The sequence below is a fragment of the Trichophyton rubrum genome (genome assembly GCF_000151425.1).
Source record: "Trichophyton rubrum CBS 118892 genomic scaffold supercont2.11, whole genome shotgun sequence".
Taxonomy (NCBI): Eukaryota; Fungi; Ascomycota; class Eurotiomycetes; order Onygenales; family Arthrodermataceae; genus Trichophyton; species Trichophyton rubrum.
The window spans coordinates 119,079-146,846 of NW_003456418.1; the positions used below are offsets into that span (position 1 = coordinate 119,079).

A 27,768-nucleotide genomic window follows, 5' to 3' on the forward strand; every position below is an offset into this window, starting at 1 on the left:
TCACGCACACTTTCCCAGCGGCAGCATCGGGATGAAGCGAGAGTAAGTAGCAGTCAAGAGTGCGCGAGTGTGTCAAGCTGGCCCATAAGTAAGATTAAGAGTCAGCGAAAGGGTAAAATTGGTTTGAAACATGCGTTATATCAAGAAGTCGTGTCGACAGGGGACTTCTCCGGGCTTGCTCCTTTTTTGGCTCACAGGAATGATCGACGGACGGAAAGTATACTCTCTCTCTCTCTCTCTCGTCTCTTGCTCTCTCGATCGCTGGAGCATATATTATTATCTATCTGCTTTTCGGGAGATACCTTGGTGTTGCTCCGTTGGTGGGTAGCTATACTGAAGGACGGAGTACCCGCACTAGCCGTATGTAAAATATGGTTGATTGATTGCAGGAGACGTCCTCCATATATCGACACTACTCTTGCTGCTGGGTGGTGACCAAATTGAAGAGGATAAAGTAGCTTTAGCTCCAGGGGCAGGGACTGGACCCAAAAGAAAGGGTCATAACGCATGTATATAGTGATGGACCAGCTTATCAGCTCAAGGTCTCCCCAAGGGGGAGAAAACTGCATCCGCTTCCGCCCTCTTCCATCTCTGCATTGCATGCACACTCCATGGCGGGGATTTGGACGAGTGGGGATCCCAGAGGTCCAGCGCAATTTTATATACCCGCGAACAAGACCAAGTTGCATGCATGCACTTTGATGCAAATGCAAGCGCACAGCCCTTGTCTAGTTTGATAGATGAACTCCCCTGACTGGGCGACTTACTCGTCCAGGACGCGATGATTGGACCACGGCCGCCCCTGGGGCAGAGAAAGCAAAGGAGGATCAAATTAGTTAGAGTTGGCTCGAAAAGGCACAGAAGATGGGTGGGAAAAACGCCACTGAATGGTGTACTCCGTAATCAGAGAGGATTCGGATTGCTGGTTGGCTGGCTGAAGGTGGCCCGGTGTACTATGCTCTGCGTTTAGTTTACTCTATCATCGACGGAGGAGTCACGCGGGACATCGAGACAAGAAAAGAGAAATTGAGCGTTTGCCATCTTGCAAGCGAGCTTCCCTTTCTCTCCTCAATCGGGCTGGCGAAACGTGCAAAACGTGCGAGGCGAATACGGGCAGCGAGAGGTCATCTCACCACTTAGTTCGCCGGTTAGATGACTGGTTAGGCCCGCTCTTTGCCTGTTTGGCTTTGGGATACCTGCGGGAGACTCCCGTATATGCTTATTCTGCAGACAGGCCTGTCCAGGTACAGCCGATGTCCCTGAGAGACACAGCAGCGCACACACCCCCACAGAGAACGAGACAGCAGCAAGAGCTGTTTGGTCAGACATGCCCCTGGCGCCGATGAGACAAGCCGATTCCCTGCATGTTGCACTGGAACAAGGTCATCGTTCTTCGAGAAGCCTTTCTCCGGCTTGGCTGGTGTGGCTCTTCGTACATAGAAGTAGGAAAACGGGTTCTCACTTGATAATGGGGAACTGGAGACCTGAATTAACTTGTCGAAGCAGAAGACGTGAAGTTAACTAGCTAGCTGTCCGTCATGTCCTGCCAGGCCAATTTGATACTTCCGAGATGACTGTCTAAGCCGTGGCTGCATGGCATTGCTGGCTTCACTGGTGCTCGACAAGGTGTCTTCTCGCTGTCTTGCCACGTTATCGTCATCCTGCTTTCTTTTTCTCTCTTCTGCCGAGCATAAAGTCCTTTTTTCTTTGCAGTTGATAATTGACTGATAGTGTTGTGTATGCATGCGGTAGTTCCCCGTACTATCCCATCGATCAACGCCATCTCTGCTGAGGGCGCCAAAACTCGGTGAAGCCTCGCTGCTCGGGTCAATCAATGAATGAGCAGCGACTAGATTAATAGTTCTGAGTTAGCAATCTATATAAATAAGTACTATACAGATTAAATCCGCTGTATGCTTAACTTTGGCCATCCCCTGGCTGTTGCACGCTTATCTGCTTTCTGATATTATATACGCCCGCTACTCGCTAGCCGGCCAGCCCGTTCTGTCTCTGTCTAGAGTCCGCTGGGCACGTCTCGCCGTCCTCCGTATCTGAGACCAGAGGCTGGGCTATCTGGACTGTCTGGACCGGCTTGACTCTGGAGCTGGGTCGGAAGCTCCTGTTGGTGGTGGTGACAGGAGACGCGGTCGTCTTACTACGTACTGGGCCGGCACAACCCCGTCTATATAACCCGTCAGGTAAGCGGCAGACATGAGCACTGCAAAACGTAAGTCATCCGGAAAGTAAAGCGATCCCTGAGCGTGCAGAAGAGGGACGACGCTTATAAAATCTCCTTGACTGGGGAGCTTCTGGGCTGACCGGTTAAATTACCGAAGTGAGTCAGGGTTCTGTGAGGCCGTTGCAAGTGAAGTGGTGGCTTGGACTCATGTATAATGGCCGTGGTATCGGCTAGGAGACGGGCCCGGCTATGGCTTGGTGTGCTATCCTATATCAATGTTGTACGGAGTAAAGGGAGTGAACGTATGGGAGGGAATAGAATAGAATAGGGGGAAGTGATACATATATAAAAACAAAAACAACGTCCGACTCGCTGATATTGATACAATCCAAACCAATTCACCATCACCTACCGCTACATAAATACACATAGACAAACTGAACAGGAAGAGAGAAAAAAACCCCCCGAGCTATGAATTTTTTTTTTTGTTTTTACGGTTTCCACTGTCATTATACCCAAAAGAAATAAAAGAATAAACCGCAATAGAATTGAAGTGAGGAAGACGAAAAAAGGTGAAGAAGGGGGTCAATCAAATAAAAGGTGTAATGCAAATGCAAGTACTAGAAAAGAAAGAAAAAGGAGTTTATTAGTATGTAGTAAGTAATGGTAGCAAGCATGGGGTAGAAAGAAGAGGACGGGAGATGAGATGGGATTAGAGGAAGAAAAGGGATGACGAATGGAGGAAAAGGCAATATTATATCCTATCCATTTGTTCTTTCACTTTTCTTCCTTCTTTCTTCCATTTAGGTTTCATTTGCTTCTCCCTTTCTATGTTGTATATGTATGTCGTAGGGGTTTTTTTCCAATGTGTGTCTTTTTTTGTCATGCAGGTGTTTCTTCGCGGTGAAGTGAGAATTAGTAGGTAAGGGAGTGTAGGTGTGTATTGGATGCAAAAAAGATGCATCCCTCGTATATAAAAAGCCATCTCAATCATATCAGGCATCCGTACCCAACCAAACCGTTTGCGTCCGTCTGCATCAGCCAAAGCTGGAGGAGGGTATGACTCCGGTCCAACAACTTCATGTTCCCATTCGTACAGTCTCCAAGTATATTATTATACACGTTCATTGTAAACGTATTCAAACGTAATTATCGCAAGAAAAACGTCAGAGAAGCCACCTAGTTCAGTCAAGTCGGTCGACAGTGGCCATTGTGGTGACCCTCTATGCCTTTCTTGACCTGGTGACAGGTCCGTTGGCTCGGGCAGTGGTGGTAGCATTACCGTTAGAAGCACTTCCGTTGGTGGAGCCGTTGGAGACGGCTGGAGCAGAATGACCGCCAACATGAGGAATTTCCATGTTCTTCATGGCAAGAGCAGCTTGCGATCCAGTGTTGCGGCGTGGGCGGCCGGACTTGGCTCCCTTCTTGTAGGTGGCGAGGTAGAAGGAGATGAAGAGAAGGAGGTATGAGGAGAGGATGATGAGACCCGCAAATGCAGCGAATTCTTCACCTGCGCACTTTCCTGCATTGGGCAACCAGGGCCAGTAGGTCGAGGTAAAGTAGGTGTATGAGGCAAAGTAAACAAATCCTATGCATCTGTTAGACTAATCACAACAAGGACAGAAATACAGACAAAGAGTTAAAAGGCATAAACAAAAAGCCTTACCTAGGTCAATAACAAACTGTGCGATCTGCAGACGGGTGATCCATTCTTTCCACCAGATACGGATTCCACGGGCGCTCTGGAAGTAGTACCAGTACATGACGACATGGACGACCAGGTTGAGGGTGATGGGCACCCAGGAGACAGCGGTGGAGCCGATAAGCTGGGTGTAGCAGAGTAGAGCAGTAGCGCCATGGTGGTAGGTATGAAGGAAGGTAAGTGGCTTCTTCTTAAGGACCAGGAAGACGGTGTCAAGCAATTCAAGATACTTGGTGAGGTAGGTCAACTATACCTGACAGTTAGCAATCTCAGAACCGAACGAATGGAGAGCAAAAAACAAACTTGACAGGGGGGCTGCTAAAAGACGACAGGGGTGGGCACTCACGTAGTAGAGGAGAACCAAGGGCTTAGTCCAACCACCTTCGTAGTGGCAGATGGCATGGAAAGTACCCTTCCGGACCAAGGTGGGCAGCAATTGTTCGATGTAGAGAACCAGTAGGAGGAAGCTGACCACTGTCAAGATGAAGTTGTGTACCATGAACAGACCGTTCAGCTTCATGGCCGGACGGCTCCGCATGAGCTCACGGCCACCAAAGATGATGACATAGTAGGATATTAGGGCGATTGTGGTAGCCTTGAGGGTCGACATGGGCGTCTCGTTGATGACGAACCGGAAATCATCTGCCGAGTAGCCCATGATGGAAGTGTAGACGGAGTCGAAGATAGGCCATAGCCTCACGCCAAACGGCTGATCTATCGAGGGGGTGGAGAAGGAGAGAGGAATGTTGGAGAGCAGGTTGGCCGACATCTTTTCAAATCTTTTTCTTTCTTTTCTATCAATAAAACTGGAGCGAGTATTTTGGAGATCTATGAGGTCGTATCTCGTGTCTGTAGGTGTCTCTATAATAAGGGAGCGGTATCGAACGGCGCAAGGCGGAACGGCGAGGAATGACACCCGGAACGAAGGGAGAGAGCTGGTCTGAGTCTGCCAGCAAGGAGAGCGGACACGGTCAAGACGCGAGGGTATGTCAATGGCCACCGAGATAGGTGTTGTTTTGTGGTGGGAATAGGGGCTTGTTTTGGGTTTTCCCGGACGAGGTTTCGTAGGGTTAGAAATGTGACGGCCAAAAAGAAAAGGATAAGGAGATTAAAAAGGGTAGAGAGCAAGCATTACGAGAGAGAAAAAGAAGTAGAAGAGAAAGAAAAGGAAAAAGAAGAGAAGAGACCAAATGGCAACAGGCGAGAAGAAGAGTGAAGGAAAGAAGAAGCCAGCAGGACGAAAAGTTGGAGGTTTTTTTTTTTTTTTTTTCCTCTTGGGGGGCGTTGAAGATATTGGCTTAGTCAGCTGCGGCTGCTTCCGAGGTACAACGCTGATTGGTTGGGCGGAATAGGGGTAAACAAAGCAGCAGCAGAAGAGGCAGACGAGAGGCGAGATATAGAGAGACGGCGGAAGGTAAGGGTGAGTGGGCGGTAGAGTGAGTACTCCGTATGGCCAGTGTAGATGAGATGGAGATGCGCTCCGTACGGGGAGTTATGGTGTGTAGGATGGAGCAGTAGATCGCTAACCCTGGGGATGGGGAACAGGCACATGAAACCAAGTTCTAGATGGTGTGCTAGTTCTATCAGAGGCGGTTCTTCTCTCCCACGTCCTGCCGCCGACAGCAGCTCACTAACTACTCTCCTCCTGCTGTCCTTTTACTTCTCTATTTCTCTTGTTTATCTCTCTTTTCCTCGCCTCCTTCCCCTTGCCTAGCTATGCCTTCTAGTCATATTAAACTAGGCCCTCCCCCATCACCCAGTCAGGGCTGTTGGTTTAGTGGTATAATACCCCCTTAGCATGGGGGTGGTCCAGGGTTCGATTCCCTGACAGTCCAACTTTTTTACTTGATTTTTTTGTCCTATGATCTATTAATTTAAGTATCTATTTTCACAAATCCTCTTCTTTTGTCTTTTCATTACCTGTTTCGCTTGTTTCATCCTGTAAGTGTCGCCGAAATAATAATAATAGCTTGCTGTTGTCTCGGGTGGTGTGACGGTCCCGTGACCCGCACCAAGAAACATCCAAACCAGCCAGAAAATCTTCCTTTCTTCAACGTCACAGCAAACAACAACCACTCTTCGACCGCTGCCACCGTGAGCTTCTGCCCTTCGCTCGCCCTCAATTAAGCTTCTCCCTTCTAATAAACGCTGCTACAGCTCTCCCTCCGCTTCCGAGCGTCGAATGACCCTTTGTCCGTCCGCAATGGCTTCAACAACCCTCTTCCGCCTCGCTACGCGCTCTCCGGCCACCTCTTTCTTCAAGGCCGCTCCATACGCCGCTCGTGCCAGAGTATCCGCTGCTGTCCCTACCCCCGTCCTCAGAGCCAGCGCATTCAGTACCACCCCCATGCGATTCAGCGGTGCTCACGAGGAGGAGACCTTTGAGCAGTTCTCTGCCCGGTTCGTCAGCGCTAGTCGATTTCTCAAAATTGAACCCTCGAGAAAGAGCCATTGCACCTTCAATGAAACAGAAATGCTGATTGAAAATATAATATGGTAGATATGAGAAGGAATTCGACAGTGTACAGGACGTTTTCGAGCTGCAGGTTAGATGACCTTCATTAGCAGTTTTTATTTTTGCCTTCCACCAGACGACTCATATGGTTTATATTAACAGAGAAACCTTAACAACGCTTTTGCTTACGATCTCGTTCCATCCGTTGCCGTCATGACTGCTGCCCTCAAGGCTGCCAGAAGAGTCAACGACTTCCCCACCGCTGTCCGTGTTTTCGAGGGTACGTCTCTCTAGCCTGGCTAGACTTTACTCTTCATTTTAATATTGGTTTATATCCCCTAACTTCCTGTCTTGCTTGTACCAGGCATCCGATCAAAGGTTGAGAACCGATCTCAGTACGAGGTGTACCTGGAAGAACTCAAGGATCTAAGAGAGGAGCTCGGTATTGTTCTCCAGGAAGACCTATACCCAGAGGAGTCCAAGTAGGCTCGCCTTCCACGGCCTGCTTCCCCTCTTCTTTTTTGTATCTGAATAACTACTACTCTTGTTGTAACATGTCACCATATAGATAAAACAATTATTACTTGTTTCCTGTCTATACACACTCTCTTTCTCTATTCCGCTCCCTCCATCCGCCCCTCTCATCAATTATCATGTCACAATGTATATTCTTGGATATATAAAGTGTCACTTCTATCATCACTTCCGATGTTCAATTATATATAATTCTCAATATTTAGAACAACTAATCAAATGTGTGTTTAGCCGGCTAAATACAGCTATTTACTCTATTCCGTATGTATTATTTTTATTCTACGCATCCAACGACTGATGAATCACATTCGCTCTATAACTCTCGCATCTCTCCACGAGTTCCGCATGCGTTCCTTGATCAATACACTTTCCTCCCTCAATCATAAAAATCCTGTCAGCTCGGTGGATTGTGTTCAACCGATGCGCAATGGCAACTATAGTAGTCTTTCGAGCCACCTTCGCCAGCGCGTCTTGAACATGCTTCTCGCTCTCAACGTCAAGAGCACTCGTTGACTCATCCAACAGTAACAATCTAGGCTTCCTGACGAGCGCACGGGCAATACTCAACCGCTGCCTCTGGCCACCACTGAACTGTTTCCCATCTTGGCTGCAGACAGTATTATATCCGTCAGGCAAGGCGGCAATGGTATCGTGTATGTTGGCCAGACGACATGCTTCTTCGATTTCTTCCTGTGTGGCTTCAACGTCGGGGCGGGCTCCTAGCCCAATATTAAATGCCACTGTTCCTTCAAACATGACGTTCTCTTGTGGTACGAGGGCAATGGTGTCTCGGAAGGCCGCACCAGATTGCTTGGTGATGTCTACCCCGTCAATGATGATAGATCCAGAGGCTGGGTTGTAAAACTTCTCTAGAACGGCAAAAGTAGTTGATTTTCCTGAACCAGAGGGACCGACTAAGGCGCAAAACTGACCGGGGGAAATGTTGATGGATAAATCATCTAGGGCTGGTTGGTTGGGTCGAGACGGGTATCGGAAGTGGACATTGCGGAATTGGATGCCCATGCCCTTTGTGGGGAAGGATGAAGGCGTAGTCGTAATTAACTGCGCCTCAACATCCCTGGGCTTGTCCTCGAGCATGTTAAACCTTGGATCGGTGTGTTTGGCACTTGCTTTCGAACCAGCCTTGTCGTACTCCTCATCTCCCTCATGCCTGATGGATAGGAGGTCAACGATATTTGACGCCGCAATGCGAGCTTTGGATATATCCGGAACCAGAGCAAACATCTGCCCGCACGACTGGGTGCTGAATAGGAGAGCGGGCAGGACGATGAAGAATTGGACCTGCGTGTACATGCCTGCGAGAATCTGCTGTGACCCCCACCAGTATGCTAATGCGTATACCAGCGTGCTGATACTGTAAGCCAACGAGAGCCAGAAGTTTCCGTGCAAGACAGACTTCATGTTCGACTTATATGGAGCTCTCAGAGATCGGTTGAAGACGCTATAGGCTTCTTGCTCTAGAGAAAATGCTGCAATTGACTTGATATTGTCGACTGTCTCGACTGTGATCGCCGTCGCCTTCGCATACGCCTTTTGATGCTTCTTTTGATATTGAGCCATTACACGTAAACGAAGGACTCCAGATGCCAACAAGACGGGTAAGGTAGCCAGAAGGACCACGGCTATCTTCCATGCGATGACGTGAGACAGAATAACACCCGCAAAGAGATTCGCAACGGTGGAAAAAAGAACACCGATGGTTGTACCTGTCAAGCTGCTAAGAGCTGAAGCATCGCTTGTAACTAGGGCAACTAGTAACCCAGGCGTTCGTCCATCTGCATTATGCCATTCTAGCGGTTGACGGAGCAGTGAACGAAGCGAGAGGACTCGTGTACGATATAGAGTCTTTTCAGCAGCCCAGCCAAATGCAGCTCCATTCACAATCACAGCAGCAAATTTCACAATTGCAAGGATGAAAAATAGGAGACCAAAAAGCATACCGCTGGATCGAATGCTTGGGCCACCTCGGCAGACGCTCAGACTGCCTACCGTGTGACCAAAAATGACCGCTTCACCTGTATAACTAACACCAATCATAATAGAGGTAATCAGTCCAAGTAAGATGAGGAGGAGATTAGGTCGGATGAGTGGGAATGACCCTCGCATCGTAGCCCAGAGAGTCTGTTTTGGCTTCTCCTTTATCTCTTCGGGTTCAGTTGGTAGGTTGTCCGCTTCTTCCGACATATATAACTGAGCAGGTTCCTCCTTCTCGTCTAGTACACCTTGCTCAAGGGACAATTTTTCTTCCTTGTTTAAAAGGGTATCAGTGGTGAGAGATCGGTCAATGTTCGCATCAACCTGGGTAGACTCGGTCATAATAGAGCTAGAAGAACTGAATTTTCCTATATTCTGCAGCCTTACCATACCAGCGTATACACCGTCGCGAGCTACAAGGTCCATGTGCGTGCCCTGTTCCATGACTCTGCCTTTCTGCATAACAATAATGTTATCAGCATCCTTAGCAGTAGCCAGCCGATGTGCAATTGAAACAGTCGTAACATTCTCAGACACTTTGTTCAACGCTGCTTGTATCAACCTCTCGCTAGTAGAGTCAAGAGCAGCCGTGGCTTCATCCAACAGCAACACGGGAGGATCACGGATAAGAGCTCGGGCTAGTGCAATGCGTTGCTTTTGGCCACCGCTAAGCTCTGCACCAGAACTTCCTACCCTCGTTGCTAAGCCGTCCGGCAATGCATTGATGAAATCAATTGCATTTGACAAGGTAGCTGCATGGCGTGTGAGGTTGACAATCTCTCGAACCACATCTCCCTGCTCTGTCACAGCTTCGTCTTCACTTGCACCTTGACGAATCTTCTCAGTAAGGTCGGAAAGGCTCGGGCCTAACAATGTAGGAAGAAGGTGCTTGTGTTTCTCTTGTGATGAGCTAACAAGGCCGTGTGCGATGTTCTCCAATATAGATCGATCAAGAAGGTTTGGTTCCTGCTGAACTAGACCGATGCTTCCACGTAAATGCCGAACGTTGATTTCTTTTAGGTCCCGGTTGCCAACACGGACGCAGCCAGTAATTGGATCATAAAGGCGCTCCAGTAGGGCTACAACGGTGGACTTCCCGCTTCCTGATGTTCCAACGATAGCAGTGTGCTTATTCGGAGGGATCTTGAAGCTTACGCCTTGCAACACTGGAACTTCAGGGCGAGCCGGGTAGTTGAACGTAACGTCTCGAAGCTCAATTTCCTCTGAGGCCAAAGATATAGTTGAGTCACCCTCAGAAGAAGTGCCGTCGATGGCAGATTGGCGTTTGATTGTGGTCATAAGTCTATCACCTGCAGATGCTGCCGAAGCAAAAATATGCATGAAAGGAGCCATCTGACTTAAAACAAAGGAGGCTATAGAAACTATTAGATAAATCGTTCCTGCAAGTGGGCGGGGATACTAACCATCTAGTAAAACGAATATCACTGTGTAAACAGCACCGACGGAGACCTTAGAAGGCTTGCCCTCTGCAAGATCAGCAATCATTCTACTACCTTGCCAAAAAGCAAGCGCATTCGACGCATATGCTACGAAATAAAGCATTCCAAACTGTATGGAATGGGTAATGGCCTTCTTCAACGCATCCATCCTTGCACTGACGAGATGTTGGGCGAATAAGCCTTCCAGCCTGGCATTCGCATTGAAGGCATGGACGATGCTCATATGCGACAGACTGGACGAGACAATTGACGTGGCGGCATTCATATGGGTTGAAATCCTGCCAGAGTATTTCTTTATATAATGTCCTCCGCCAAAAGCCATTAGAAAGTAGATTGGTACAACCGACATAAGCATGGCCGCGATTGTAGCAACTTTGAGAAATGCTACGATATACGCAGCAACAAAGTATGAAATAGTACCAATGAACAGGCCTACTTTCTCCGACGTCCCAGCCTGGATCACTTCGATATCACTGACCAGCCGAGAGGTGACATCGCCCGAAGGCAGCGTGTCCGTAAAGGCAATCTCCTGTCTCAAAAGACTATGGAAGTATTTGGTTCGTAGGCGTCGCACCAGGCGTTCGCCAACCATGCTCCAGCATCCAGTATGGATGTACATGCACACAAAATTTAGGATCGAGACGTAGATGACTTGTAGCACCTTTGTGGTTATAGCGGCCTGGTAGCCACCTGGTGGAGCTTGAGTAGTCGAGCATGTCGATGAGTTCAGGTCGTCGACTAATTCACCGAAGAGGATACCGAGCAGAGGGAATGGAATACCAGCGCCTATTCCAGCAATGGTCCCAATAACGATAAGTGCGATATCAGTTTTCCCGGGCTGTGTCCCAAACAGAAGACGAAAGTATCCAAACGTCGGGGTTATAGTGTTTTCCCGGGAGAAGAACTTCTGTGTCTTCGTCCACCACTTCAGGTAAATGTTAGGGAAGGAGTATATAGACTATGGGTGATTGGGACAACCATACCTCTGGCTGACTCTGCTGTGATGACGGGCCTAGGATGCCAGTATTTGTCATGGCTGCCCCCGTAGGGGAATTCTTCTCTTCCACAGCCATTTAGAAAGATGGAGAGAGCGAGGCTTATACAGGTGCTACACTATTCTCATCAATCACAAATGGTCCGGGTTCCCCGAAGGATTGTAGGTACAACGAAGTGATGGGAAGAAAGTAGGTGGAGGATATATTTCAACCGAGTCCACGTAGTCCATCAGGGCTTCGGAGGTGAGATGATTTGGCACTGAGTCGATGACATGTATACAGTCATATCCCACTAGGAAAAAGCCTACGAAAATAAAGAGCTGAGAATGTCTCCTCGCATTCGGGTGGAGAAATTTGGACGAATACATGTTGGCGGTCTCTCTAACAGGGTTTCCAGGCACATTCTCGGGGTGAGGAACCCTTTTCTTTGGGAACGGATAGGTGACATAGCGGGACCAATGCGGACGAAGACTCTCTTTGGGCGTTTTTCTTTTTCTTTTTCTTATCAGATGGGACGGAGAGGCCAAGGGATTACGAGGGCATGGCAGGCCCTGTCACTGGACGGGGTCAATACCTCCATGAGACAACCCAGACCGCGTCAGGCGAAGAGGGAAAAACGAGAGAAAAGCCTTTAGACAAGGGGTCACATCCCGCTGCGAAGATCTAGGACAGGGCACTGAAACAATTGTCATCCATTGTACCCCTCATATCGTCGTAGACGGCAAGATATTAAAGGAGCGTTGTAGCGCTCTGTGCAAGCACAACACGAGAATAGGGGGTACCACATGGAGCATACGGAGCGGCACATTACAAGGAAAGCATCGGCATGTCAAACAAACGGAGCTGCTGGAGAACAAAAGAAAAGAAAGAGATAAGATGGGATGGACCCACTTAATTCCATCTGATAACTTTGTCTTGACTTTTTCCCACAAAAACAAGGGAGGCCAATGCTGTCGAATTTGTGGTGAGACGAGACCTGTGATATGACGGAGATTGACTCCGTGTTGCCAGTAGAGAGGCCATGTTAGATGTGGTTTAGCATGCGTTATTGGCCTCTTAGCCACCTACCCACCGCGCCTGACACGGCTCCACGCTGTCAAGCTTGGTGATTGCTGCAGCAAGGCAAGAGACAAGAAACGAATGGCGTTATCATCCCAGCGCGAGTGATCCTCGAACAGCTCGACTGTGGGCTTTGCTGTGGGTATCGGGGTATGTGGTGCCCACGGAGAGCGAACGCCCAGGGGCTCGCTTAGCTTCCGTAACAGCCATTTTATCAGATGGACAAGGACGGAACAAACGGCTTCGCCGTCGTCGTATCAAAAATTCAATTTGCAGCGCAAAACCCAATAAGAAGCATGAAAAGGCCGCACTGGTAAGGTTTGCTGACTAAGTTGGGAGCTCTAGGGCGGTCTGTGATTGGCTGGGATTACCGCTTGTCTCATGCACCCTGTAGCTTTTATGTCTTATGTAAGCTGTCAAAGCCACACCCATCCCCCCCCCCCCCCCAGGCCCATGCAATAACACAGTCCATTATTATGACATGATGAGAATTTTTTCTTTCCTTCTGATCACTGCCTAGCTCGCCGGTTGCATCATACGTTGCTCGTATTCCAGGGCTCTGGTGACGAGGAAGCACAACGGATATATTATGCTTGGGCCTTCCGTGCCACCTCGAGAATCTACTTCTCTCTCCCCTCCCCTCGATAGGAAAAGAAGAAGGACGCAATACTCTTGCTCCAGGGACTGCGCATACTCAATTGTCTCGGGATCAGTCATGTCGGACTTCTCATTGCTCTCCCAGGAGCGTGCTCCTATTATTCGGATTCCTGAACCCCAGAATGCTACTTATGAAATTGCTGAGTCGACTGCTGGCAGCAAGCCAAAGTCCCTCAGGGTTCAGCTGTGTGGCGGGACGGGCACAGAGTCGACGCCTCAGAAAGTAACACTCCACCATTCCTGCCTCACGTTCACAGATCTGTCATTGGAAGACGCCTCGAGGGTTCCTCCAGACAATAACAATTCAGCCTGGGCTCGGGCGAAAAGGAGTCCGTGGTCTAACATGTCGTGGGAAGGAAATGATACTCCCACAGTCGGACAGATATGGATTGTCGTCTATGCCATTCTCACGGTCCATCCTGAACTTGAGGTGTTTAGAATCACATTAAATGGGACCGGAAGTGATATTCTAGCTCGTCAGCTTGAGGCTGTTGGGCTTGTCGTTGTTCACCCTGGGCCCAGCGCACCGCCAGGCCAGCCTGTCCCAGCGTCAGACGATCATATTGGCCAACTAGTTGTCCTTCGCCGGTCTTTCTGGCAAGGCGCTGGCTCCCCCTTTGGGCCCAGGCCGATCTGGGTTGCTGGAACGGATAGTCGAGATATCTCCCCATCGTTTGAGTCTGCTTTCCCTCCAAGAGCATTGGACTACTCTTTAACCACCAAATTCCCCGCGTCACGCATTCATACTACCCACCCAATCCGACCTGCTAAACCAACTCCAGGCTCGACTATTTACAGCCGTTATATACCACATTTAAAAGAGACATTTTCCATGGTTGCTCTTGACTGGACCAATGAGGAACATGTCAACCTTTTCCACGTATGGCAGAACGACCCCAGAGTTGCTGCGGGCTGGAACGAAACCGGAACGCTGGAGCAGCACCGTGCCTATCTACGAAATATGCATGAAGAATCTCATCAATTCCCTGTGCTGGGTAAGTTCGACGATGCATTCTTCGCCTATTACGAAATATACTGGGCCAAGGTAAGTAATCACACGACAGATGGTATAGTTCAAAACAAGTTTTGACTAAAAATCCGACAATTAAATCTATAGGAGGATGCCATTGGACCGTACTACGGAGCCGGTGACTTTGATCGTGGCAGACATTTTCTTGTAGGAGATGCTCGTTTCCGTGGTCCTCACCGTGTTAAGGCCTGGCACACCTGTCTTACGCACTACATGTTCCTCGATGACCCTCGCACCAACTTGGTCGTTGGAGAGCCAAGAGCCACCGGCGCCAAGGTCCTTGCATACGACCAAGCGAATGGATTCCACATTAATAAGCTTATTGACCTGCCTCACAAGCGTGCTGCGTTAATCATGTGTCCAAGGGAGAAGTTCTTCCAAGATCCTCCTTTCGAGTACAAGCAAAGATGAAAGTCGGTGGCACAGGCATATGATTAACAAGTTTATTGACTTGTGATAAGAAGAAAAGAGCACCTTTCGGTGGAGGTGTATGCCTCTCCTCTACAAACAGCCGCTATAGACGCTTAAGCTACGGAGTACTCCGTATAGCATCTCTGTTGCATAGAATGATAATATACTAGAAGTTCGTTACACCAGGTCATATAGGTACACATCAAAGCCACACCCAAGTAAACTATCCATTAAAGTTCTCGAAATATTTAGCACGAAAGTTTACTCCTGCTGCATACATAATAGGGGTGTCATCAGGGGATCCCAGGGGCCGAAGGATTATCTCGTTAGTGTTTAGACTAAAGCATAATAAGGCTGCTCCTTTAGTTCATATAGACTAACGAAAGGGGGAAACGACGTTCTCAAGCGACACAACAGCCCTTGAACATCGGCACTTGGGTGGCCAGATCGGGATCGACAACGTTGATCTCAATTCCGCATACGGAGTAATTCACTCGATGTAGCAACCATGCTTGAGATGGAAAATGCCCTTGATATCTGCAGCCACCTGCATCACCCGGCCAAGCCGCACGTAAGCACAAGTTAAATATTTTAAGAAGTGTGGAATTCCCGAAGCTTACTATAGTAGTATCGTATATGCATCCTGCATGTATGGAAGCCCACCCAAAGAAAAGTCACAAAACAAGCAGCACTCCAGCCCTGCCTTGTCGCGCTGAGGCCAGAATTCCAAACCTGGCCAAACTCCTCGGTCCCAACTCACATCACTGCTGTTTTCTAGCGTCCCATGCATGAAGCGCAGGAGTCACGGCAAGGGTGGAGAAACGAACAAGGGCTGAATCGCTGATATCAAGCAACATTTAAAGTTTTTTCCCCCAAGAGACGAAGAGAAAGAAAGAGGAAGAAAAAAAAAAAAAAAAAAAACCAAGCTTGGGGACCGAATTGAGTGCGTCACTTTTTGTCAAATGCAATCCAAGATGGAAGAAGAAGAACAGAAGTAGACGATATATAGAAAGTATTAAATGTTTACTATCGAGGCCGGACGCGGAAGTGAAGGGAAAAAGACCAAGTAGAAAGCGGAACCAATATCGAATAATACAATCCTGACGCTTTGGTGTGGCGAAAAATCATCCCATCCCGTCTCACAGCATGGCAGCGTACAGAAAGCGATACATTGCTTGCATTGTGAAAATCTAAAGGGACCAAGAACGGAGCACGAAAAAAATAAAATCTGACGAGTTGGTCAAGAAATATTAAAGAGAGTACGGAGTATGATGTGGTCCAAAGCCAAGGGTATGATGCAAAATGTGTGCGGTTCGACGGAGTTTTTCGTCCGAAAGGAAGAATTAGAAAGTGAAAGGGCCTCCTCGGTCTGACTAAGTTTTAGGTTTCCTCATGATATAGTATGTCAGGAGTGGCCGAAAATCTTCTCCGGGAGAGTTAACAATGGACCAGAACTTCTCTTCAGGCTTTACCATCTCGTGTAGTTCTAGGCAGAAGTCCATGACTGCACGGCGGACGTCAGGCTGAGGGTTTCTGAGATTTTCGCTGGCAAACTTGCCCAGCCGTTGGAGTTCGGAATCATTGAAGTAGAGCTTCTTTTCATTCAAGCGGTGAAGGAGTCCACAAAGGACATATGTGCCCATGGATACCATCCGGCTTGCTTCTGTTGACTTCTCTTCTGTTTCCAAAAGCTCAAGAATATCATCCACTACCTCTTGAGGGTTGCAGGCGCTAACGATATCTTCGGAGGTCTCTTCAAGACCAGAAACAATGTGATTCGTGATTTCATAATGTTTCCGTGTCCGGATGATTGATAGCATTGCTCTCGAGTAAAACTTGGAGAAATACTCCCGGTTTTGTGATAGCATGAGCCGTATGGTGAAGAGGATTTGCGTTTTGAGGTCAAAGGATCGGCTTGTACTGGATACTCTGTTTTCATCCGGTAATTCTAACGCATCGAATAAAGCAAGCAAGATTTGAGAATACTTCGCTTCATCATTTACGATAGAGTCATGGTAACGGATAAGACTCTGGAATTTCCTATATCCGTGGACATCTAGAGCCGAGGATCGAATTCTCATAAGGCCCCTATCGACCATATCCCGTGCCCGATTAGGATCTTTAGAATGAGGGCTCAGGCTTCTTCGCTTTTCTGATATTTCAGCCTTCTTCCATCGCCGATGGGAGTTCTCATTTGAGGCTGAGGCTGGAGGTGAATATGAAAGTGGAGAAATACTCTGAGAATCCTGGTTATATTTGCGATTAGTACTTGAGGGTTCATTGAGTGGTCGGGCCTCAAGAGGCTTAGTTTTTGAAATTAGTCGGTTTGTGTGAGGCGTTGTAGGGGAAAAAGTAGAAGCCTTTGAGATCGGAGACTGAGGATCCTCATAGACTTTGAGGGCTGTTGCTCCGTTGGATTCAGCAGTGGTTAATGGCGGTGAGAGTTTGATAATGGAGGAGCTTTCTGTTTCTGAGGGTCGAACATGGCTCTTTGGGGGAGTGCGTAGGGGACTAGAGAGAACAATTTCCCTGCTGTGTTGGCGGAATTTAGGAGAAGTAGGGATTTTAGATAGAGGAGTTGTGCTGAGTACGAGCTGCCTAGGAGTTATTTGATCGCCAGTGATAACTGCCTCTTTGTGAGGATCTGGCAGTACTTGAGGCGTGTCTTCAATGCGGGACGACTCTGTGGTGTCGGCATTGACATTTGGAAGGTCGACCAAATCACTAGCGGTTTGGTTATCATTTGGAACTTCAACCGGAGACTCAACCGAAATGTCGGTTTGCGTGGCCACTGGAATTTCAGCTAGGGTTTCAGCTGGAGTCTCATCCAATACCTCAACAGACTCAACTGTTGCTTCAATAGTCGATACGGGTGCTTCCACTTCCACTTCAGTTGATTCTTCATGTTGAGGTTCAATAGATACTTCCCCTGGGACTTCAACTGGTGTTTCGATGGAAGATTCTGCTGGCGCTTCCATTGGGCTTCTATCCACTGATTCTAGTGATGTCACCACCGAGGGTTGAACTGGAGTCTGGGGAGCTTCAACCTGTATTGGGTCATTGATATCAGGCAAGACAATAGTAAAATCTTCGTGTACTTTTGTCGGGCTCACAATATCTTCGTCGAGTGCCCGTGAGACTGGGATGGCCGCCTCGGGTTTAGCCTCGGGTTCAGGTACGTTCTGTTGCTCCTTTTCAGGCTCGAGACCAATCAAATTGGTAGTTTCTGGTTCAAGCGGCTGAGCCATCGGGGGCTCGGATGCTGCGGCTTTCCTTTGAACAGTATTTGTTGTTACACCTTCCATCCTAGACTTTGGCCTTGCCTGGGGGTTCCTTGTGCGTGGAGCCGGAGCTGTCTTTGGAGAAGACCTTTGCGGGCTATTGGTGGGGCTTAATACCTGAGATTGAGCACTGAGGGGGGCATTTCTTCGGGAATAAGGGTCTGCCGTTGCAGGTCTGGACAGCTCTGGTCTGCGAGAGCGCATCCCGGGCCGCATTGGGGCCGACGAAAGCGAGCCTCCTTGGGCAGATGATGACGATGACGATGAAGGTTGTGTTCCAGTAGGTACATTGCGAATGGATGCGGAGGATGCGGGCTGTCTTTGTAAATTGGGCCTTGCCAGCTTTGGCTCCGCGAATGCAGATTGAGCAGACTCTGGGCGCGGAGGGAGGTTCTTTGCTGCAGCTAGCCGAGCCTTCTTTTGAGCAGCAATGGTTTCTTTTAAAGTTATCCTCATCGAGGAAGAGCTATAAGACTGCCCACTACGGGAAGCCGTAGTAGCTGTGGTGTGAGCAGCTGCGTTCGGATTGCCGGCATCCTTTTCAAGGAGAGCCCTTGACTTAATATCCAACTCAGAAATAATACTTTACATGTATCATTAGAAATTACATGATCATATGGTCGGAGGGGGGATGAAAACCTACCTTCTAGCTCTATCTGGCCATATACTTGCGAAGATCCAGTAAGTGCCACGCATGTTTTCTCGAACTCCCGGATTAGCATCGGCGAGGCCCTTCTTGATGCATTTTTCAATAATATCCACACCACCGCTATGCTCGATAGTATTCTTATGTTTAGCATGTCGGTTCATAAGTGTTTTGAGCCATCTAGTCGCAAAAAGCCTCGGCTGCGTATTTTTGTCCTGGCATGCAGCCCACATATGTTGAAGTAGACGAGCAGAGTAAGAGATGTTGCCAATGATGGTATCAACAGTTATATTCCCGCTTTGGGAAGTTATCTTTTTAACAGCACCGCACAATTTGATAAGATTTTGAAGCAGAATCTCCACCATTGGCTCTATAGCCGGGCCGTTTACTCGAGCAATATCTTGAAGAAGAGAGCAGCCTGCAGCTGATAGAGTAGTACGGAGGGAGTTGACTGCTTTAAGAATGCCATCGAGTAACTGTTTTATACCCGCCAAATAGTGAGCTTGGTAATCTTGAGGTGCATTGCCTTTGGTCAACCTCCGTAAGGTGTGGACACTCCTTTCACGGTGTAGCCAGTTATGCTCAGTTTCTTTGCCCTCAAAATGGGGTATCATATCACGAAACATCTCATCAATTTCTCTGTTGGAGTATATGGTGATAGGGTCAAGAGAAATGGGAAGCTCGTGCTCAATGCTGGCTGCGGATAAGGATTCAATACTAGGAGCGTGCGACAGTGCATCTTTTCTGGGCGGGTCGCCTCTAGGAGGCCTGGATGGAACAAAATGGGAGTCATCATTTCGGCCTTGGATTGTGTGTTAGACAATATACATATCTAGGAAGTGGTGGGATGTGCGCAAAAACTTACTGCTTCCATCTTGATAATGATGCGAGCGAGTCGAAAGAACTGAGTTAGGCCTTGCTGGTTCTTCTCGGCGGTGAGAGAAACTGCTTCCTGGCCGGGCAGGCATGCCAGAGTGGGAGGAGGGGAGGTCTGCATCGGATATAGAATTGATGCCAAGCGCCGCAAATATTGATAAAGCTATAGACCTCCTGACATTGTGAGACTGAATCTGTTTCTTCAGGTCTGATATGGCTCGTGGAGGGGCGTTTCTAAGCACAGAATACTAGAGTTAGATAATGACGAACAACTGACATAAAACCGGCATGGCATTGCTTACTGAAATAACTCGATCACGGCAGCTTTGGCCGTCTCTCTGACAGAGCTGTCTGCATCTTCAAGGCCAACCACGAGGCTAGGAACATGAGCACGGAAGAGCACCCCACGTTCCTTTGTCATCTGCATAGCATAAGAGTCAGCCGGCGTGTATAAAAACAAAAAAAATGTCAAACTGCACGAGTAAATAATGAACAGCGGACAAGTGCACACCTTTACCAGCCACATCATACTCGTTTCTTTAGCCCTGGGGCTCTTGCCAACGAGGGCGACCTCTAGAACATGGTGCTCAACCTCTGTGGGAGCCGACTGCCAAAAGTCCACAAACGCCTGAGACGCGTGAGCCCGTACACGCTCCTTGTGATCACCGAGTTTCTCAAGCAGCAGCGAGTACGTATGTCGTCCCTGGCTGGCGATCAGGCCATTCTGTTCTTGGAGATAGAGTCGCTTTAGCAGATGACCAAGCGCGGAGAAACCACCAGCGGAGAGGGACGCATGCTGTGACGCAATAGCCAGGCGAATGGCATCGAATATATCCCCGGCAGCGGACGTGGGAACATTCTTCTGTTTGATTTCCGACTTGAGCTTGGTCAGCGATGCTATCTTTGCATCAACGGAGAGGGAGGTGTTGCGCAGGGCAGCTAATAGCTCCGTAGCTCGTTCATCCATTGTCAGAGTCGCACAACCGCAAATGTCATTTGGGATAGTCGTTTGGCAGTGGTCGGCAGGTGTCAGGCTGTACGAGAAAAAAGCTGAACTTCGGCTTCAATAGCTGGGGAGTGGCGGGCGGGAGAGAGGGTTGTTGTTGTTGTTTGGTCGGCTGCGGGTCAACTTGCTTTTGTAGATAGGCCGAGTTACACAACGAAAGGGCGCGAGTGATGGGCGCGGCGGCGTTTGACACCGTTATATCGAGTCCTGTGAGATGACAGCAGGCAGCGTGAGAGACAATCCGCGGCGCAGCGTGCGTCTTGACTTCGTCTTCGGCAGCTTTTGGTATGTCGTTGGCGATGTTGATGTTGCTTTTTCCCTCTTTCGGTCGTCCTCGCGGTGTTGTGGGCAGGCCACTGCTGACTCAGCACACTCCTTTTGGCTGCAGCCGCCCAAGCGCCTTCGCCCGCAAAGTTTTACTATTATTGGCCGTCTATCAAACCCCAAGTTCACCAACAGCGCAGGACAGCGACGCCAGACACACCCGTGGCTGCAGGCGGGCAAAGAAGACGTGCATATACTGTGAGAGATCGTCTGGCACGCTCTGTGTATCTGCCATGTTTGGAATTTCTGGTTCTCAAATAGCCTTCCATGGCTTGACAGTCAGGCACAATAGACTATGTCATGTGTGCCCATGGGTCGGTGCAACCTAAAGGCCATCTAACTTCGTGTCTATACATTCGTATATTCAATATATTCGTCTTCTGACTAGCCGTAGAAAAGAAAAGAAAGAGCCATTCTGCTCCCAGTGCTGATATATAGGCCGTGTCTGTGACATATATCGCTGTCTCTATGCGTCACCTACACTCTGTGTTGTGCAGGTTGCGAGTTGCAACGATGTCCGAGACCTCTTCCGCTACCCCGATGCCCGCCTCCTCTTTGCTGCCCCCAGGGGTTGGCGGCGAAACAGACGACAAAAAGGAGGCTACCGACAACGTCCCACAGTGGGGAAAAGAAGGATGCGGGTACCCGCCCTCTGCCTCTGCAGCGCCGGCAGTCCCGAAGCCAAAGCTGCGGCTTCATTTTGAGGATCTGGGCAACCAGGCGTCAAAGCTCTTTATCAAGTCCATTCAGGACCCCTATGCGATCATGCAGAATGCGATAGGAGAGATCGTTAAATATCTCTATACATCTCCGTCTGCCTCTGCGGCTCCTCGCCGGCCAATCCAGTTCAACCCTTCGCTGCCCCCAACCTCCTCTGTCTCCTTTATCATCCATGATTTCCAAGGAGTCGCCTATACTATCGGGGTGAGCTCAGACGACAAACAAAAGGAGATTCATATGTCGCTCTCATATATCGCCCACGCTGGCTCTTTTAAAGACACGGCTGCCGAGATAGTCGGGATCATTCAGCACGAGCTTGTGCATTGCTATCAGCATACCAACCCGCCTGGCAAATCAACTCCAAACCCACCCTCTGGTCTTATCGAGGGGATTGCAGACTTTGTCCGCCTGAAGTCCGGCTTTGGAGCAGCCCATTGGAAGCGCCCGACTTCTCTGGCCGACCTACCCAAAAGCTGGGATGCAGGTTATCAAAACACTGCTTTCTTCCTCGAGTGGATCGAGAATATTAGGATCGGAACTGGCGCCGTGGGATTAATAAATGACCGTCTCTTGAGGCAGGGGTATCTCGGTACCAACGGCGAGGTCTTCTGGAGAGGCCTTTTTGGTCGCGAGATAGAGGAGTTGTGGGCTGACTACGCTGAATATATCGGAGGCCAAAAACCCAAGATCCAAGATTGTGGATGTGGTAGCAACTGATGGTACACTATTATTTCTCGTCTCCCTATGCGTTATTCTGGGATTACGAATGGGGTACTATCACTTAGCCTTGTACATAGGTAGCAAGAGGAAGAACCATTTATATAACGGTATCTACTTGCAGATGCCAGAGAAAGGAAGGAAGGGGGGGGGGGGGGGGGGGGGGAATTCCACTGCAAATGGCAATAGTATGTTTATAAAGCTATTCAGGACATTCTATTGATGGCTATAGCAATTCCTTAATCTCGAAGCCTTGCCTCGGATATATGAGACCTCAATTTATAGCAGTTGTAAACAAAGTTTTTATACTTTTATCCCTGGTTCATATGCGAGTAGCTGTGGTATTTGCGGAGCAACAGCTCATAGAATCGATTTATTTTGCTATTTTCAAGCATGTATGCGATTATTACAGGCGTACCTAACTAACTATCCTTTCGCATATCCAGCTGGGTATTGGAGAAACACGTTGTTTAAGGAACAACACAGGGAGTCAGCTTAGTATTTGAGAGTTAACCTGAATATGTTAAATAAGCCAGATAGCTGTCGCTCTGCTTGCCATGAAAAATGATTACCTACTCTTAGATAATCAACCAGTAATCGGGCAGTTCTGTTGGTTAAAGATATCCATTATGATTTATGATTGGCTGCCCGTAGGCTGAAATGGAATAGTATTCTTGCATGCTAACTGATGCATGAAAATGATTCGAGCACCTCGTAGGACTTGGAGAGGTAGAAGAGGGTGCTGAAGTAGGCGAGTCCGTTGCTCCAGAGCCGTCCAACGTCCGTAGTGTCAGGTAGGGTAACCAGTGGGGCGCAAGTGGAGGGCGAAGTGCAGGGTGCAAGCCGCTTAACTGAACGAGTTATTAGTGCTTAACTAGTTAACTAGTTAGCCGCCACATGAAAAGTATATTCTGTAACTAACTGGCTATCACTGGCTAACAAAGCGCCAGTTGCAGGGGGGTATATAAATGACGTTGTAGAAATACCACCCCATCCTTCTACCAGTACCTTTTTTCGTATCTCCTCTATCAAGCCGTGGATATTGCCAAATTTTCCCAGCGCTGGATTGTAGACTTGTTTGATGACTATGTCGCTACTGAAGATGATGGCACTGAGTGGAAGATCAAGAAGAAGCTCTCCGAGGGTTCAATCTTCTATCCAGCAGAGTATAACGAGTGCGGAAAGACAATAGCAGAGGGACAAGCAACCTACATCTGCGAACAGATTAAAGGAGAGTCAACTAGAAAGGAGGCCATTTGCAAGATTCGACTACAGGGAGTACGAGGACCCGATTTGAACAAGTTGAACATTTCACTAATACCCGGTAACTAGAGCACCGTCTGAATACCCAGCAAGCTTGAAGCCAGAGTCTCGAAAAAAGTTTGCTTCTACGGAACCTTCCCATTTCATAAAACAGGAGGTTGAAGCTCTTCTCCATTTTTAAAAAGTAGGGTGTAGAGCGACTCCAAGCTCTTCTACATACAACAGTCGGTTCAGCAACATGATTATGACCCAGTCCCAGGCGGTTATATGATATTTATCGTAACGGAGAAGGTGCCTGGTATATCTCTATCTCAATTTTGGAGTTACGATTTAGCCAAACGTGAGAAAATTCGAGGTGCTTTTCGTGAATGCTTGATGTAAGTCTGCTGCACTTCAGTTGATGGGGGTCATCTCTAAATATGGTATCACATAGGGAGTTACTCAAACACCACGGTTATGCAGGTGATACACACCTTGGAAACATCGTTTACGATGAGGAAAATGACAGATGGTAAGATTTGCAGGTTTATTTCGATACAGCTTTCTATTATTGCTGCTTTTTACCGAGTTACTGGCTGCTGACACTGATTTTGTAGCTGGATTGTAGACTATAAGCACATTTACGTCTTCGACGATGGAGAGCCCAAGGTGTTTGCGGATAGGGATTATCGATTCTGGGGGCTTGGATACACAGTCTGCGAGAAAGAGATATGGTAACCGCTATTTCATTTCAGTTTCTATTTTGTTGCCTCTCCATCTCTCTCTCGATTTGCCTCATCCTCCGGTAAAGCCTACCAGTCCTGCAGTAATAACTACTTAAAGCGGAATCCATTACGTGTCTTTGATTTACCGGGGCAAGAGGTATTTAACCGGGCCTGACTAAGACCCTGCCGTATGGTCTTAGTCAGGCCCGTTTACCAGTAAAAATTTTAGAACAAATATAGAATTGACGCAAAAACGCCATATATATGGTACATGTTATTTCAAGGGAAATCATCGTAGTTAAACATGGATGAGGGAACGGGTAAAAAGGGAGAAAATAGTGTATCATGTCCAACCTCTACGCGCCATGACAGTATGGATAGGCCTGTCTGTGTATGTATGTATAATATCGTCTTTTGCACTATGCCTGGGAAATCAAACAATGATCTCTCCTGGATCAATATGAGCTCGTTTCCAGGGTTCTGCGCCTTCTTCCTCCATTGAACTGGGAACTCTGGCGTTGAGTGGACTGTAAAGGTACCAGCTCTTCAATGCAGCAACAGCTGCCCTGACACGAGCTTCGGTTAAGCTGGACCCGGCACCTTCACCAAGTTTGTCCTTGCCGGAGAGATACCCACTATAAACACTGATGCCTGCTGAGTCGACCCGTTTACATAGCTTTGAGAGGTCACGTGTGGGCTCTGTAAAGCCGAAGAGATCGGCAATTGGTAGTTGGCGCGACTTAAAGTGTTCCTCGAAGAAAGTCTTTGCAGCACGTCGTCCTCCGTGTAGGTATACAGCACCCATTAAGGCCCGGACAAAGTTTGCAGAGGCCCGAGTTGGTGTGACAGCGTCTCCGTAGGCGTTTGGATCGACGTCACGACACTCAGAAAATTCAACATCATTAACAAACAGCGAGCCGAGTCCTCGTCTGAATTTCTCGCCGCGCAGAGGTTGACGAGATATTCCGGCAGGTATTTCTTCGCTTTCCTTATCTATTGTTTGCTGATCTGCTATCCGGAACTGGAGATAAGCAGGGTCAACCTCGCTGCCTGGCTCCGCTGCGTGTTCAACGCCCCATTCATTGGCCATGACAGCCAATGCCTTTGGCCCTATGTATGCATACATCGCTGTCCAGAGCACCGACATAGGCAACCGTGGATATTGGGTAATGAGGTGTTCGGTAGTATAATAGGAGAGAAGGTCGTTGCCGAGAACAGAGAAGGAATGATTGTTAAATTGGGTTGAGGTATCGGCGGAGGCATCAATTAGGGTGCGAGCCAGTGTCTGAAGCGGTAGACGTTCTGGTAATGAGAGTCGAGCATGGAGGGAGGAGAGTTTTGGAGAAGCTATGAACTCTTCTGCAGATGCGAGCGGAGGGCTTCGAGTCCGAACGCCGTGTGAGATAGGAAGGGCATGGTCGGGAATTACGGGCGCGGCCGCAGAGGAAAGCCATCTTCCATTCCTCTGGTGCTGGAAGGGCCGTAGATATGAGCTGCGACACGACCGTATTGGCGGCGATACAACGGCACCGCTCCAGCGTAGGAGCTGCAATCTTTTCATTTGGGCTTCCCGGTCCACGGGGTACGGCGAGGGCGTGGAGAGAGGTCACCGGAGCAAACGAGCAGCTCAATTGAGGACGTCAGAAGTGTCGTTGTTGGCCTAGGTATCCCGTTGTCCTCTCCTTGTCCTCTTTGGTGCTGGCAAGAAACAGATTTGCAGAAGAAAGTCGTACAATTTGATGGAGGTTGAATTTGTGAGCGAACGAGTTTCTGCGGCGCTAGTCCGCTTTAGGACTAGCGCTCCTCTTGCTCGTGCGAAACCTCTAACATCAACGACGAAGGCCAGCGTAGAGAGGGACAAGCAGCAGCCGTCGACAGATACAGGACCGCATCTCGTTCGTTGTTTGACTGTATATCTCTGAAGAAAAAGATGGGTGGAGGTCCAAAGATTCGGTATGTACAGCGGGGCTTAGCTGGTTCAATTGGCGTTGGATGTGTTGCAGTGTGAACTGACGGCTATATATTATCACAGCTACCCGACTCACGTCTGGTCTCCTGCCGGTGGTTGGTACGCACAGCCGAGCAATTGGAAGTTCAATACGTTTGTCATCGGTAGCACCGCGCTTGGGCTTGCCGCATTACTCTTCAACTACAGCGCGCAGCATGAACACCGTGACAAGTTCCCCGAACCAGGCCGCTTCTTCCCCAGCCGATGGTATGTCTGCATGTCCTACCTACGAAAGGGGAATGAGACAGCAATCTAACAGCAAGATTTAGGTGGAGCAAACAAATTATTGAGCATGAGCGAGCATTGGCTTCGAAAAGTGATTCGTGATCGTTGAAGGAGAACAATTGCACCCACGGGCCTGTACAGTTATTTACATTTATGGCGTTCTGTTTTCAAGTGGATAGAAGACAATTGATGTTCAGTTCATTGAGCCTTTCCAAGCTTTTGTCTCTTGAGAGTTTCCTTTCTGTCGACGAGATGCTTAGTGTACTGACGGACTCGCTCGACATAGCTCGTCCCGTTCCAGAATTCCTCCCCTTGAGGTGAGAAGGAAAGGACTGGAACGCCTACTTGCTCGATTATATAGCTTGCTACAACAGTGGCGCATATCAATCCAGCTAGAATATTCCCCCTATCATCCCATGCAGCGCAGATTTCTTTCCAGTCTCCAGATTGACCCATAATCTCACGAGCGGCCCAGATAGGTGTGTGATTAGATCCTGCAAGGACCTGACAAAGGGCTCCGAGGAACGAGTTGCCAGCACCTGTGGGATCTACTGCCTTCGAGTCCAGCAATGCCGGCAACGCTAGCTGGTCATCCTGAGAAAAGGCATAGCATCCGTCCCGTCCTGCTCGAACAACTAATACCCCCTTCCCATCTATGCCTATACCCGAACGGACAATAGACCTGCATATCTCCTGATCCCTGGGGTTATCGAAGCCCCATGACTCATTGCTAAAGTAACTTCCCATCTCATGATCATTCGGGCTCACCACATCTACATGACGAATCACCTCGTAGAACCTTGGAAGCTCCTCCGGACGACAAGAGTCCGGGAAAGGCTCCCAGACAAATATTGGACGCCGTAGAGTTACCTTGTACTTCTCACTGAGCTCATGGCGTCTTTCCAGCACCCCCTGTACTATATTATAGCACCTGTCTGCAGAGCATGACATATGAAAGGTATTTGAAAGCACAAGCTCCTCAGTGAGAGTCTCGGGAACAATCTGTATCTTAGGAGTGAGATACTTGAATACTAACAACACCGTGTCAAAACCGATCCCTTCGGATATACGCTGGGGCGCGGTAGTATACCTCTCTTCTCATTAGCTTCATAGCCATTCCACCCTTTCGTGGTTTGTCTGTTCATATCCTCTCGAAATACACAATGTGTCTCCCAGCTTGCAATCAGGTTTCTGACATGCTCGGGAAAATCGTTGCCCGCATCCACGATCCAGCCAACGGAGCGGGAGTGATCCTTGCCAGCTGCAATGCGAGCACCGATAGCCGCAAACGAGCCAGCCCCGCCAACTATACCTCGTACAGGGGGTGTTGGAGGCTCATATTCGATCTCGTCTAATCTTCTCTCACCGTTAGCATCAGCATCAAGAAGTGGGATTGGATGGTTTTACTAGCCAATGATGAACATGGCGAGAGTACAGAAATCTATCTGCCTAAATCCGTCAGGCAGTGACCCTGCATCTCGAGCAGCCATCTTCTTGCCTGAATACAAATATGCCTAATCA

At 48.6% G+C, this 27,768-nt stretch overlaps 11 protein-coding genes and 1 non-coding gene across 14 annotated transcripts; 8 read left to right on the forward strand and 4 right to left on the reverse strand.

Moving 5' to 3' along the window:
- Positions 1 to 2,666: 2,666 nt before the first annotated feature.
- On the reverse strand, positions 2,667 to 5,073 carry TERG_07799 (uncharacterized protein). 2 transcript variants are annotated; one of them, XM_003231452.2, is made up of 3 exons: positions 4,228 to 5,073; positions 3,846 to 4,128; positions 2,667 to 3,767 (listed from the first exon to the last, which is right to left on the reverse strand). In XM_003231452.2, the coding sequence occupies exons 1-3, from the start codon at positions 4,648 to 4,650 to the stop codon at positions 3,403 to 3,405; spliced, it is 1,071 nt and encodes a 356-aa protein (XP_003231500.1). In that variant the 5' UTR covers positions 4,651 to 5,073; the 3' UTR covers positions 2,667 to 3,402. The 2 variants fall into 2 exon arrangements, with proteins under 2 accessions (XP_003231500.1, XP_047607366.1); XM_047750474.1 differs by having other exon boundaries at positions 2,667 to 4,128.
- A 571-nt stretch (positions 5,074 to 5,644) lies between these two features.
- Positions 5,645 to 5,716, forward strand: TERG_10574. Its single transcript has one exon. It is a non-coding gene; the product is annotated as a tRNA-Ala (tRNA).
- Positions 5,717 to 6,084: 368 nt separating this feature from the next.
- Positions 6,085 to 6,822, forward strand: TERG_07800 (uncharacterized protein; the record flags this gene model as incomplete). Its single annotated transcript, XM_003231453.2, has 4 exons — positions 6,085 to 6,281; positions 6,382 to 6,427; positions 6,499 to 6,616; positions 6,701 to 6,822. 4 exons carry the CDS (start codon positions 6,085 to 6,087, stop codon positions 6,820 to 6,822), a joined length of 483 nt encoding a protein of 160 aa, XP_003231501.2.
- Positions 6,823 to 9,175: 2,353 nt separating this feature from the next.
- On the forward strand, positions 9,176 to 9,697 carry TERG_12595 (uncharacterized protein; the record flags this gene model as incomplete). The annotated part of the gene is made up of 1 exon (XM_047751536.1): positions 9,176 to 9,697. One exon carries the CDS (start codon positions 9,176 to 9,178, stop codon positions 9,695 to 9,697), a length of 522 nt encoding a protein of 173 aa, XP_047607367.1.
- Positions 9,698 to 12,990: 3,293 nt separating this feature from the next.
- Positions 12,991 to 15,289, forward strand: TERG_07802 (uncharacterized protein). Its single transcript, XM_003231455.2, has 2 exons — positions 12,991 to 14,081; positions 14,154 to 15,289. The coding sequence occupies exons 1-2, from the start codon at positions 13,095 to 13,097 to the stop codon at positions 14,475 to 14,477; spliced, it is 1,311 nt and encodes a 436-aa protein (XP_003231503.1). The 5' UTR covers positions 12,991 to 13,094; the 3' UTR covers positions 14,478 to 15,289.
- An 89-nt stretch (positions 15,290 to 15,378) lies between these two features.
- TERG_07803 (uncharacterized protein) lies at positions 15,379 to 20,247 on the reverse strand (the record flags this gene model as incomplete). Its single annotated transcript, XM_003231456.2, has 5 exons — positions 15,379 to 18,341; positions 18,402 to 19,206; positions 19,270 to 19,514; positions 19,583 to 19,701; positions 19,792 to 20,247. 5 exons carry the CDS (start codon positions 20,245 to 20,247, stop codon positions 15,851 to 15,853), a joined length of 4,116 nt encoding a protein of 1,371 aa, XP_003231504.1. The 3' UTR covers positions 15,379 to 15,850.
- Positions 20,248 to 20,659: 412 nt separating this feature from the next.
- Positions 20,660 to 22,192, forward strand: TERG_07804 (uncharacterized protein). Its single transcript, XM_003231457.2, has one exon. The coding sequence runs from the start codon at positions 21,079 to 21,081 to the stop codon at positions 22,045 to 22,047; it is 969 nt and encodes a 322-aa protein (XP_003231505.2). The 5' UTR covers positions 20,660 to 21,078; the 3' UTR covers positions 22,048 to 22,192.
- A 752-nt stretch (positions 22,193 to 22,944) lies between these two features.
- Positions 22,945 to 23,379, forward strand: TERG_12596 (uncharacterized protein; the record flags this gene model as incomplete). Its single annotated transcript, XM_047751537.1, has 2 exons — positions 22,945 to 22,951; positions 23,081 to 23,379. The coding sequence occupies 2 exons, from the start codon at positions 22,945 to 22,947 to the stop codon at positions 23,377 to 23,379; spliced, it is 306 nt and encodes a 101-aa protein (XP_047607368.1).
- Positions 23,380 to 23,729: 350 nt separating this feature from the next.
- TERG_12597 (uncharacterized protein) lies at positions 23,730 to 24,027 on the forward strand (the record flags this gene model as incomplete). The annotated part of the gene is made up of 2 exons (XM_003231458.2): positions 23,730 to 23,821; positions 23,907 to 24,027. The coding sequence occupies 2 exons, from the start codon at positions 23,730 to 23,732 to the stop codon at positions 24,025 to 24,027; spliced, it is 213 nt and encodes a 70-aa protein (XP_003231506.2).
- A 185-nt stretch (positions 24,028 to 24,212) lies between these two features.
- On the reverse strand, positions 24,213 to 25,575 carry TERG_07806 (mitochondrial 54S ribosomal protein YmL3; the record flags this gene model as incomplete). The annotated part of the gene is made up of 1 exon (XM_003231459.2): positions 24,213 to 25,575. The coding sequence occupies one exon, from the start codon at positions 25,573 to 25,575 to the stop codon at positions 24,448 to 24,450; it is 1,128 nt and encodes a 375-aa protein (XP_003231507.1). The 3' UTR covers positions 24,213 to 24,447.
- Positions 25,576 to 25,944: 369 nt separating this feature from the next.
- TERG_07807 (uncharacterized protein) lies at positions 25,945 to 26,349 on the forward strand (the record flags this gene model as incomplete). Of its 2 annotated transcripts, XM_003231460.1 has the most annotated exons (3): positions 25,945 to 25,967; positions 26,047 to 26,229; positions 26,292 to 26,349. In XM_003231460.1, 3 exons carry the CDS (start codon positions 25,945 to 25,947, stop codon positions 26,347 to 26,349), a joined length of 264 nt encoding a protein of 87 aa, XP_003231508.1. The 2 variants fall into 2 exon arrangements, with proteins under 2 accessions (XP_003231508.1, XP_047607369.1); XM_047750475.1 differs by lacking the exon at positions 26,292 to 26,349 and having other exon boundaries at positions 26,047 to 26,278.
- A 96-nt stretch (positions 26,350 to 26,445) lies between these two features.
- TERG_07808 (uncharacterized protein) lies at positions 26,446 to 27,737 on the reverse strand (the record flags this gene model as incomplete). The annotated part of the gene is made up of 3 exons (XM_047748831.1): positions 26,446 to 27,278; positions 27,338 to 27,603; positions 27,670 to 27,737. 3 exons carry the CDS (start codon positions 27,735 to 27,737, stop codon positions 26,446 to 26,448), a joined length of 1,167 nt encoding a protein of 388 aa, XP_047604821.1.
- Positions 27,738 to 27,768: the final 31 nt, after the last annotated feature.

Coding starts and splice junctions, on each gene's coding strand:
- TERG_07804 (XM_003231457.2), top strand. CDS start 21,079: ATGCGTCACCTACACTCTGTGTTGTGCAGGTTGCGAGTTGCAACGATG.
- TERG_07802 (XM_003231455.2), top strand. CDS start 13,095: ATGTCGGACTTCTCATTGCTCTCCCAGGAGCGTGCTCCTATTATTCGG. Junction 14,082..14,153: donor ACGAAATATACTGGGCCAAG/GTAAGTAATCAC, acceptor TTAAATCTATAG/GAGGATGCCATTGGACCGTA.
- TERG_07799 (XM_003231452.2), bottom strand. CDS start 4,650: ATGTCGGCCAACCTGCTCTCCAACATTCCTCTCTCCTTCTCCACCCCC. Junction 4,129..4,227: donor CCTTGGTTCTCCTCTACTAC/GTGAGTGCCCAC, acceptor TGTCAGGTATAG/TTGACCTACCTCACCAAGTA. Junction 3,768..3,845: donor ACAGTTTGTTATTGACCTAG/GTAAGGCTTTTT, acceptor ACAGATGCATAG/GATTTGTTTACTTTGCCTCA.